The sequence below is a fragment of the Lissotriton vulgaris genome, chromosome 8 (assembly GCF_964263255.1).
Source record: "Lissotriton vulgaris chromosome 8, aLisVul1.2, whole genome shotgun sequence".
NCBI lineage: Eukaryota > Metazoa > Chordata > Amphibia > Caudata > Salamandridae > Lissotriton > Lissotriton vulgaris.
The window spans coordinates 1,302,348,700-1,302,360,751 of record NC_141696.1 but is presented as its reverse complement, the minus strand read 5'-3'; the positions used below and the strand labels follow the sequence as shown (position 1 = coordinate 1,302,360,751).

The 12,052-nt window shown below is 46.0% G+C and overlaps 1 protein-coding gene across 1 annotated transcript in view; it reads left to right on the top strand.

Annotated features, from left to right (window-relative positions):
* Positions 1–12,052, top strand: part of DDX10 (DEAD-box helicase 10) — an 832,256-nt gene that overhangs the window by 60,287 nt on the left and 759,917 nt on the right. The window contains exon 8 of the mRNA XM_086935230.1: positions 4,161–4,323. Within this exon, the coding sequence (XP_086791356.1) occupies positions 4,161–4,323 (163 nt within the window). The remainder of the gene's footprint in view (positions 1–4,160; positions 4,324–12,052) is intronic.

The window sequence follows — 12,052 nt, the reverse complement described above, 5'->3', positions numbered from 1 at the left end:
CAAACAACCTCCATCTCAACCCTTCTAGAGGAACAAAGCGATCACCCCTCATCATAAGATTCACCCCACAAATGGACAGCACATCAGCAACCTTAAAATAAGGCTGAATGGTTTGTGACCATGCACCCTCTCTTGCCGCTCCACACTGAATCATTCTAGACACCTCCTTAAGTACAACATCAAGTTCAATTTCTTCCGCCCATTGTTCAATAGTGAAAGCCCCTAGACCACACTGGACCGCGTCATGTATGGATGCTACCGCACCCTCCAGTTCAAATTTCTTCACTGCCATAGCATCTACAGTCTTCCAATCCAGCAACAGTCTAGACAAACAGTCTGCTAGGATGTTAATCCACCCCTGCTTAAATTCTAGAGTGTAAAAATATTCTTGCAGCCTAGCAGCTAACCTAGATAGTCTGGCTGACCCCTTGCCTGCCGCACCCGAAGATAACATTTTCATCTAGGGTTTATGATCCGTGCGTAACACAAAACATGCTCCCATAGGCAAATGCGAAAGTACTCCGCACCCCATTCAGCTGCTAATGCCTCGCGCTCTATCGCCGAAAAGTTTCTTTCGGCTGGTGTGAGAGTGCACGGGGCAAAAGCAACTGTTTCTTCCCATGCCTTTGTGAAAAAACATCCCCAAAACCGGTGCCACTTGCATCCACTGTATGGCCAGACTTCAGTTTATCAAAGAGTGCTAAAACTCATGCATTACAAATTTATGCTTTGATGTTATCAAAGCAACTGCTTTGTTCCCTGGCCCAGACAAACTTTTCTCCCTTCCTCAGTAATCTCCTCAAACCCTCAGTCTTGTCTGCAAACCTCTCTACAAATTTTGAATAACATTCAGTAAGTCCAAGGAAAGATCTTAATTGATCTGTCTCTGCAGAGGCTGTTGCTTTTCTAATGGCATCCAAAAGAGTGTTTAGGACTGACATCTCCATTGGATATAAAATACCAAAGGTAGTCTACCTTCTCTGTCAAAAATGTACACTTGTCCTTGTTCAACGTTAGTCCAACGTCCTCCAGTGTTTTCAACACCTTCCTCAAAGTGACATTGTGCTGCCCTGTGGCTTACCCCATAATTAGAATATCATCCTGAAAGTAAATGACCCCTTTAACTCCCTCTCACACTTCCGTCATCACCCTTTAGAACAGGCTCGCTGCCGGTGCCAAGCTAAGCGGCATACAGGTGAACTGGAACGTTCCTTCAGTGGTAACAAAAGTGGTGAGTTTTTTTTAATTTTTCATGCAACCGAATTTGGTGGTAAGCACTTCTCAAACTTAACGTCGAGAAGTACTTACCCCCCTTCACCATGTTAAAAATGTCCCCTATATTAGGAAGAGGAAAGGTGTCAACCACAATCTCTTGATTAAGATATCTCAAATCGACACAGAATCTCAAGCCACCATCCGATTTTTGGGTGATCACCACTAGAGAAACCCATGGTGACGATTCAGCCAGTTCAATCACACCCTCCTTGAGCATGTCGGTGAGTAACTCTTTGACCCCTTCCCTCGCAGACAAAGGTACCCTTGATGTATCCAACTCAGAATTGGTGGCCCCTGTTCAGATACATACACCTTCCTTTTAGTACATTGTGTCCGAAGTTGAATGTCTCCTTCCACAATGGTTTCCCCTTGATACCCTGCTGGATTAATGCCCTTTCCAACAACGTAACACCACTCCACACAGTGTTGAATAATTTCTTAGGAATTATTATGTACATAGATCCGCATTTACCATCAGTACCACCTCCTTCCCACACACAATATATTTAGCTGAGGGTCTCACTTGTCTCCTCTCATCGCCCATTGCTGCCTACTTCTTCCACTTATCCTCACCTTCACACACTACCAACGCTTTCACCATAAAGATTGTTATTCATAACCTCAACGACACCACATTAGATTTGTTATCCTTGTCCCACGCACTGTATCTTTACACATTTGGGAATAATGCCCTTGGCGCCCACACTTCCTGCATTCCTTGTTGATGGCAAAGCACCTCTTAGATTCTGCTGTATGGTAACCACTGCCACACCTAAAACACTCCTTACCTTTACCTCTAGGCACAGATAATGATGCTCCCTTCTCATCTCGCCTCTTTACCACACAAACTACATCTTCCACATCCTCCTGACTGTTCTCATTAACAGCAGACATGTCACCTACCTCCCTCTTTTCCGTTGAGTTCCTTCATACACCTTTGGGACTCTTCAGTGACTTTTGTCATGTCTCGCTTCCTTGAAAGAATGACTGTTTGCTGCCCATAGTCTATCTTGGATCTACTTGTTTGTACACTGTACAGTAAGCTGGTCACGTATCGCCATTCATGGTAACAAAAGGACGTTTGGTTGAAAGCGCCCTCAATCTTGCTACAAATTCATCAATTGGGCTGTGCTCTGCCTGCGTTTGGGTATAAAACTTGTAGCGCACCATACCCAAATTGATCTCCTTAGCAAACATATTCTCTAATCGTTTAATAGTCTCCTTAATGACATTGGTTATGGGTCGGCCATTGGGCCCCACTGCTACAGGTTAGTACTTAAAAATCCTTTGACCCTTATTCCCAAGCACACTCAAAAGTAGGGTCCTCTTCCTTGCAGCAGAAAAATCCTGACCGTCTAATGCTACGATATAATTCTCCATCATCTCTACCCAATTCTCCTACGATATTGATGGAGGTCCTGGCTGAGGTAGGAAAAATGGTGGTGTGATGATGTTATTAGCCATAGTCAAAGAGCAGTGCCCAATTCTAGGAAGAAACTCTGGACTCTTTACAACAAAGTGCGGTGTTAAAATGGGAAGAATTAAATTCATAAGTCTGTCACAATATTGCTGTTAAATGAACCAGAGTGGCCACATTTCAACTCCTCACCGCATATGACCGTAATTTCAGTCATTAACCAACTCCCATTCCAAGCGCGTGTGTTCCCTGTGGACTCCTCCGATTTTCTGAAACGGAACGTCAAAGTGAGGCGTCCGATGACACTTGTCAAGTAATTACCACTTGTTCGGCAGTCCAGTTGTTTCTGTGACACAGGTGATGTGCATAGGTCACGTGTCTTAAAGGCGTCCATCACCTTGTGCTGGTTATACCGTGACCACCAAAAAACTTTGTGTTTCACAGTATTGTTCGCTCGCGCCGGTGTGATTTTTTTAAAAATAATGGCTCCAGCTTCTCACGCTTGTACGAGTATAGCGGATGCTCTGGCTCCATCTCCCTGTTCAGTGTTCAGGTACAATGGATGCTTAAAAAAGGCTGTCCTGCTATATTCCTTTTTTTTCTCTCTCTCACCTTAGTGCACTGGACAAAGACTTATGTACTGTTGTTGATGCCTAAACTTTAAAATACCCAACAGAAAGCAACCATGCAATTGCCCAAACAAAAACCCAGTAAGCTTCACTTAAAAGCCGAGTCCTTCTAAGGTTCTTGTAGAAGCCTTTTTCCTCTGCAAGATAGCTATAATGTCTTGAGAAAGACCTAAAAGATTAAGTAATAATCAACATTGCAGCATGTAACCAGTTCCTCATGTGGCGTGCTCATGGGTGGATTCTGTAGAACATTTAGCTTGGTGATCAGTTACAGAGGTATTCACTTTTTGGTGATAAAGGACTGAATGGGACACACAGGAGCTTGGCAATGGGCCATAGCCGTTGATTTGCGATTTGACACATTCGGTTCTCTCCAGGTATCCAAGTTCAATTAGTTTGAGAGCCTCCATGTTGAATCCGGCCTGTAGGTCGCTACTCTAGCATGTAAGCGTGCATGCCCTTGAGCGTATAGAATGGCTGCCTGTAACCAATTAATTTCTGTCTGTTGCTCCTTTTATGCTTATGGGTACACTCCCTGGAGTTTACCCTATGGCTGACCGTAACCAGTGAATTTCTGTGTGCCGCTCCTAGGTCACACATGGGTGCAGTCACGAATGTATACTGTAGCTTCCTCTAACTAGTACATTCCAGCAGGTTGCACCTCTGATGCTCAGTTCATCCAAAAAGCTGAACCGTTTGCCTCTCAGGGATGCTAGGAAGGGCCATAGTGCTTATGTCTTACAGAGACACACATTAGTTCTTATACTTCGAAATGTATTGCACTTTGAAGGATTTGTACAGTGCATGTTAATGTGCTTCTTTAATTTGCCTTTACGCAGGTGCAGTATTTGTTCAGAGTGTTCTGCAGGCTGCGCCCCGGCATACCTATACTTGCTCTTCATGGTAAACAGCAGCAAATGAAGAGGATGGAAGTCTACAACGACTTCATTCGGAAGAAAGCAGCAGTGCTGTTTGCCACTGATATTGCAGCAAGAGGCCTTGGTAGGTGTCAATAATTTTAAAGGTTCTTAATTAAAGCGATAACCCAAGGGCAAAAGCAACTGCTGATGTAGCATGCTCTGAAGTAAAGCAAAACTGTTTTTGTGAATACAATATGTTGTAGCGGGAATTCCGTTCTCCTACAGAACTGTGCATAGAGACCTGGAACCTCAGTGAATTAGGATGGCCCAAAACTCACCTCAGTTCCCAAAATCCCCTTACCGAGCTAGCTACAGTGTCTCATTGGTCATAACAAACTCCCAATGCTTAGACAGACCAGAACATGAACTTAGAATACCTCCGGTATCGTGGAACACATGAACACTCTTTTGTTATATAATCATCACAAACCAGAACGTGGAGTAAAAGAGGACACGTGCATGTTTGAAATATTAATTTACCAATGCAAGGTTCTCAAACGCAGTATCTTGTATAATACTAGCAAACATATTATAAGCAACAAAGTTATCAGCATAGTTATCAGTCCATAAAAGGCGAATGGTGACAGCATACTAAGATGCTGAAATGAATAGAAATTAACAACGTCTAATTCACACCCTCCCTAATTAGCATAGTATTTTATATCGATGAGGGTCTCATTTGGGTTTTTAGCAGGGCGGGCCCATACCTCAAAATCTCAGTGGCAGGAGGATCACATCATCTTCGACCAGCTCTCTGCAAGGGAAGCATATCAAGTGTGTTTTTGTGCGTTCAGCTCGACAATATAAAACTCGCCTAGAGCCAGATTTTGGCAGCAGCATGTGTGTTATATCTATAGGGGTGCGGAGATCAGACCTTACAACAACACTGGGTTAAGTTATTCGTGTAGCCTTCAGCACTCACTGTGCAGACAGACTGCAGAACAAAACTGATATCAGAGCAATAACATATTATTTCTCTAGTAAATCACAAAGCTCTTCTGGGTTGAAAGCTAAAACAACAATTATGTGTCGTGTGCAAAAGTGAAGCAAGAATGAAACGGCGTGCAAACATTTAATAAACTAATGCTAACTTAACACAGTATGTAGAAAAGAAGTAGCTATATGACACCCCCCAATGATCAGAGCACTGTCAGAAATCATGTAAAGTCAGAACCAGGAAGGGGTTTAACCTGAAAACAGAGTTCAACAATAATGAGCTAATCTATTCTCCAAACGTATATATGAAGGCCTATAGGGGCCAAGTGTAATTGTTCCAACCTATGAAAATATAAGTCAATAGGTCTGGGACGTATAAAACATTTTCACACATGAAAAAAGGCACTGTCCAAAAATATAAAAATGCACGTGCCGAATTAAGTAAAAAAACTCCATGGCATCTCACGATAGAACTGAATATGCAAAATATGCAGCCACAGCCTCCAACATGAAATCACTGTCATCATCCGAAAACAGTTCAGCCATCCAATTAAGTAGTGGGAAGGAACATACGTGCTGCTCCGTCACTGGATCCTCTATTAACATCAGAGGACAACTCGGTGGGTTCTCAAGAAAGCTCCTTGCCAAGAACTCATGCGCTGCTGCGAGTACATCCCAATGACCCATTAGTCCTTGCATCGCTGCCAAGGCCATAATCATTTCGCCAGAACAAACCAACTCGTGAGCAACTACGGGGCTCATCAGATGAATAAAATCGACGTCAGGAGACACCGTCAATTAGAGACACAAATCAAGGGCCCAGTGGAAATCGCAGCTCAGGCAATGAAACAGGCTGGACACATGTGAAATAGGAAAATAGAAACGATAATCCAAACGACGTGCTTAAAGTCGCAAGCGGCAGGGTGCCATAGTAATCAAGCATCCGGTTGCGCAACAGTGACTGGAGGGGCTCTTCTGCTCCTAATGCAGGATGGGCATCCATTTGTAATAAAACAAAATATCACCAATCCGCCTGCAGCTAAAGCCAGCAAGACAGGGAAGCCTCCAAACAAACTCGAAAAAATAGAATGAAAGAAAGCAGGGATGACCCCAAATATTTTTTCAAATGAAGACACGAGACCGCTGCCAACTAATTTAAAAAAGTGAGCAAGGCCGGAAGTGGAGGAGGCATTAAAGATTTGATGAACTAGCTCGCTGAAATGTAACGGTAAATCAGTATTTAAAAGCGCCTGCACTTCTGTGCGTGTGTTAGCTATGTGAAGGACGAATGTTTCTCGGGCCGAACTCAGGGCCACCTCTTTCTGAGACAAAAGGGCTCTTATTCTAGTCATACCATTGAACTCTGCCTTCAAGGTTGGGATGCGCGGCCAGATGGAAACATCTGAATTCCCATGCGTAGGGGGATACAGAACGTTTTTGCAGCACACAACACGTTCCGATACAGTTACCAAATAAGCGATACCAACAATTAAACCACAACACTCCTCGTTATTCAACAGCAAATAACTACCATTTGCCAGAAGTGTAAACGTGGGAACAATTGCGGGAACAGGAGTCCCTTTTAACACACAGGCTAGATTAGGTCGTTCCTGGTTACAGGAACCATGTAACTGGATGTGTCTGCATATTAATGAATGGTCAGGGGACCCTTGCTGGCCACCCCGACCCCTGCCGCCCCCTCCACCACCGGTCGTCGGAGCCGATGAGTCCTGAAAGGAACGAGGACAGTGTTGGTCAGAAGCCTGAAATCGATCAGGAGTCTTAATCGTCGCGCGGTCGCGCAAGTCATAAACACGTTCCGACTGCGTAGGCAACGGAGACGCAGGGCGAGAAACCTGTGTTTGTTGTTGTTGAGGTTGCTTTACCTGTTTCTGTTTTTTTAGGCCAATTTTGTTTTTTGGACTTGGGCTGAACTTCCGTCTCCGAAGTGTGTCCCTGGGGCTCCTTTTTATCTTTAACAGAAAAAGGCTTAACGCCCTTACTATTGCGACCCACGGTTTTATAAGCCGCCACAATAATCCTCGCTAACTGTCGGGGTTTCTCGGCCTCGGGAAGCGCCGCTAACGCGTTAGCAACCTGAAAGTTCACTGCATCCCCTTGACATTAGCAAGGATCAGATCGCAAACTGCATCAAAGGTGCCACACAGGCGCATGCCCAACTCGACCGCAGATTCCGATCCGTGATCATCTTGAACACGTTTAAGGACTGAAGACAGCACGGACATAGACGGGGTGCCCTAGCACGGAGCATAGACTGCCGCAAAAGTCTTACCCCAGTTCTCAGTCAACGAGCTCAGGGGCCAAATCCTTCGGCAAACTAAGCGTAAGAATCCGGTGTTTTTCACCAGGAGTCGTATTAGGAAATACAGCTTCCAGCTGGTCAAATTTCTCGGCAAGCCAGAAAGGAAAATCATCCTTTTCCTGGGGCTTCTTGCCCATTACGGCATTGACCATGACCGGACTGATTTTCAAACCACCCTGCCCTGCCAGAAGCGCCGCACCCCCCGGGGCTCCACCCAGAAGATTACGGCCCATGTAATGCACTAAGGCTCTAATCACGGCAATCGCGACTACATGTAGTCGTCGGAGTTCAGCCACATTACAATTGCCGTGTAGAGGATGAGGAGTAAATCCAGCCAAAACAGGCTAACTAGCGCCTGGAATGGACAAAGGACCTAACCTCGGAGCGGTTAAAGAATGGGGTAGGGCGCCACCAAACCAAACTCCATGCTGCCAAACATCAATAGGTACTTCCTGCGCTCTGTACGGAGTATACTCATTAAGTACAACCGTGGGAGTGTACTTGTGGAAGACGCCTGAATTCGCGTCCACCGCCGGAAATGTCACCCTCGAATAAAAGAGTTCGTAAGGGTAAGCATGTTCCGCACTCACCACCATAATCACAGCCAAGCCTTCCAAAGGTACATTGTAAGCCCGCAAATGATCTCGCACCGCAATGCGACTATGCTGCGGAATGTCCACGGCTTGGGCCATGACAGCACAGGAATGAGAAAAAACAAAGCAAACTTTGTAGCACAACTGGGTGGTAATTCAAGGAAACCGTTTTTAGAAAGAATCAAGCTTGAAAAGACCTATTTCAAAAATAGGTAGGTTTTTCAACACCACCGTTTACCGGAAACGTCATTGAAGGGGTTAAGGATTGAATGATATACTACTCGAGTGTCATGATATAAGGCCAACAACGTATGGGCGCCATGTAGCGGGAATTCCGTTCTCCTACAGAACTGTGCATAGACACCTGGAACCTCTGTGAATTAGGATGGCCCAAAACTCAACTCAGTACCCAAAATCCCCTTACCGAGCTAGCTACAGTGTCTCATTGGCCATAGCAAACTCCCAATGCTTAGACAGACCAGAACATGAACTTAGAATACCTCAGGTATCGTGGAACACATGAACACTCTTTCGTTATATAATCATCACAAACCAGAACGTGGAGTAAAAGAGGACACGTGCATGTTTGAAATATTTATTTACTAATGCAAGGTTCTCAAACGCAGTATCTTGTATAATGCTAGCAAACATATTATAAGCAACAAAGTTATCAGCATAGTTATCAGTCCATAAAAGGCGAATGGTGACAGCATACTAAGATGCTGAAATGAATAGAAATTAACAACGTCTAATTCACACCCTCCCTATTTAGCATAGTATTTTATATCTATGAAGGTCTCATTTGGGTTTTTAGCAGGGCGGGCCCATACCTCAGAATCTCAGTGGCAGGAGGATCACATCATCTTCCACCAGCTCTCTGCATGCGAAGCATATCAAGTGTGTTTTAGTGCGTTCAGCACGACAATATAAAACTCGCCTAGAGCCAGATTTTGGCAGCAGCATGTGTGTTATGTCTATAGGGGTGCGAAGATCAGACCTTTCAACAACACTGGGTTAAGTTATCCGTGTAGCCTTCAGCAGTCACTGTGCAGACAGACTGCAGAACAAAACTGATATCAGAGCAATAACATATTATTTCTCTAGTAAATCGCGAAGCTCTTCTGGGTTGAAAGCTAAAACAACAATTATGTGTCGTGTGCAAAAGTGAAGCAAGAATGAAAACGGCGTGCAAACATTTAATAAACTCATGCTAACTTAACACAGTATGTAGAAAAGAAGTAGCTATATGACAGTCAGCTTCCTATTTAGTACTGAAAACGCATGCATTTCTTATTATGAACATCTGCTGACAAATTCTAATGAACACACACCATTGAATAATCCAGACATCAACTACTGTCTTTGAAATTGCTGTGCACTTTAAGTGCAGAGATAAAATAGATATTCAAATTGATCTTACAACAATCTAAGCCTTAAGACACACAAGTGTGGCGCCGCAGCCAGAGCGACTGATGCTGGAATCTGGGGATCACGGTTCGATCCCCGGCGCCGATGTCAGATTAGCCCAGCACCATGTGACTCTGGGCTTGCTTAATCTTCCCGACGGCCCCCAGCGCCTAAAGACCCTTACGGGTGATTGTTCGCGCTTTACAAATGTGGATTATTATTATTATTATTCTTAAGTGTTAGCCTGACTGTAAATAATTTACCACCGTGCTTAATGAACCTAAAGCATCACTGAGAGGTAAATCAAAAACTGCATTTTGTGAATTCCTATCTCTGGTAAATATACACAGTCATATTAATGGAATGCCTAAACTCAAAGCAAAACCACCTATAGTACATCACTAATTTGTATTGCAGTACTTCGAAAATTAAATGTAATACAAAATAGGTAAATACCATTAATAAAACATTTACCGTCTTGTCTCGTGCCTACAGCTTTATAAGGTTATGTAAATGTTGATCACAAGAATCTAACAAATTAAATGATAAAAATAGAGCAAAGTTGACCCGCTGGGTCGCTATGTGTTTGTCATGATTGGAGCTGAACCGGTGGTGTTTGGTAGTGTGTATTTTTTGCAGTGGTCCTTGGCTGAGAAGCTATTTGAACTATGGGCTGATATCCCAGAATCCCTGGCCGTGATAGGTGGCGACTGGAACGATGTTAAGGATGTGTGCCTGGACCGCAGGAGGCTGCAGGGGACATTGGCGGCTGCCTCCCCTACGAGACTGAAAGCAATGGTGGACGGATTGGGCTGGGTGGATGTTTGGAGACATTTGCATGCCACGGTGCGAGAATATACTTATGTGTCTGCTGTGCATGGTTCATTTTCACGACTGGACTATGTGTTTATGCCAGGACCGTTCCTTGATAGGGTGAGAGAGGATACGATTCGGCCTAGAGGGCTGTCCGACCACTCCCCTGTGGCAGTGCGGGTGGAGCTGCACAAGACACGTCAACCATTCCGATGGAGGATGTCCTCGTGGCATCTTCAACAGTCAGACTATACTCAACACATGCGAAGTGCAGTTGCCCATTACTGGCAGGAAAATCTGGTCGAGGGTATGGACGGGGTGACAGTCTGGGAAGCCATGAAGCCTACCTTGAGGGGCATAGACATAGCATGGTGTACTGCGGCCCGTCGCCGCCGTCGTGAGGCTATTGTTGCAGCCGCGGCGCTGATGGAGGTGCTAGACCAGCGGTGTCAGGGGAGGGGGGATGACGTGGCGGTATGGCTGCTCCTGCAAGCTCAGCAATCCTATGCGTCTGTCTTAATTGACGAGGCTCGACAGGCGTGGCTCGCCACTCAGGGCAGGATATATCAGTGGGGCGATAAGTCCTGCACCATGCTGCTTAGGCTATGTCAGCATACCCTACAGCCGGTCACACTGCCCGGCCTCACCGACGGTGAGGGAATTGCCATGACAGACCCAGCGAACCTGGCGACGAGCTTTGCCCACTACTACGCGGAGCAATATGCTCACCGGGACAGTCTCCCACCGGATGCGATAGACCAGTTCATTGCTGACCTGCCCCCCGTGCAGTCTCGGACGAAGCGAGGAAATCCCTGGACCTCCCCCTTACGGCTGAGGAGCTAGGAGATGCGCTAGGGCAACTCAACACGGGTAAGGCACCCGGACCTAGCGGGTTCCCCTGCGAATTTTATAAGAAGTTTAATCTCCAATTAGGACCACACTATAGGAGGGCACTGGAGACAGCGCGAGAACAGGGTAGCTTGCCGGCGGACTGGCGCCATGCTGAAATTGTAGTTTTTCAGAAGCCGGGTAGGCCACCTGACCGGCATGAGTCTTATCGCCCCATATCCCTGCTCAACATCGAAGCAAAGCTGCTGGCTAAATAGTTGGCAAACCGCCTTCTCCCATATGTGGCCGACTTGGTCCATCGGGACCAGGCGGGCTTGATGCCACATAGGGCGACACGACACAACATCAGACGAGCGCAGGCGGCTGTGGACGCCATGGGGGCCACCGGGGAGCGGGCGGCCTTATTGCTGGCAGACATTGACAGGGCGTTCGATTCGGTCAGCTGGACATACCTATTCGCTCTCTTGCCACGCCTTAACCTAGGCCTAGTGTTTATTTCATATGTCAAGCTGCTATATACGGACATCACTGCATCTGTATGCGTGTCTGGGGCGATCTCAGAGAAATTCTCGATTGCCAGGGGAACCCGACAGGGGTGCCCACTGTCCCCATACCTCTTTGCGCTGGCTATGGAACCTTTGGCCTCTTGGGTGCGCATAGATGCGCAGCTTCGTGGCTTTGTGTGGGGAGCAGGGCTCACAGATAGAATTGCGCTATATGCGGACGATGTCCTTTTCTTCCTGACCGACCTTAACCGATCTGGCCCTCGAATACTGGAGATAATGCGCATATTTGGTGAGGTGTCAGGCCTTTTTCTCAACCCGCACAAGTCGGCCCTGTGGGTGCTGGGCGGGGTGACAGGTGTATACCCCTGGGCGTCGGCCTTGCGG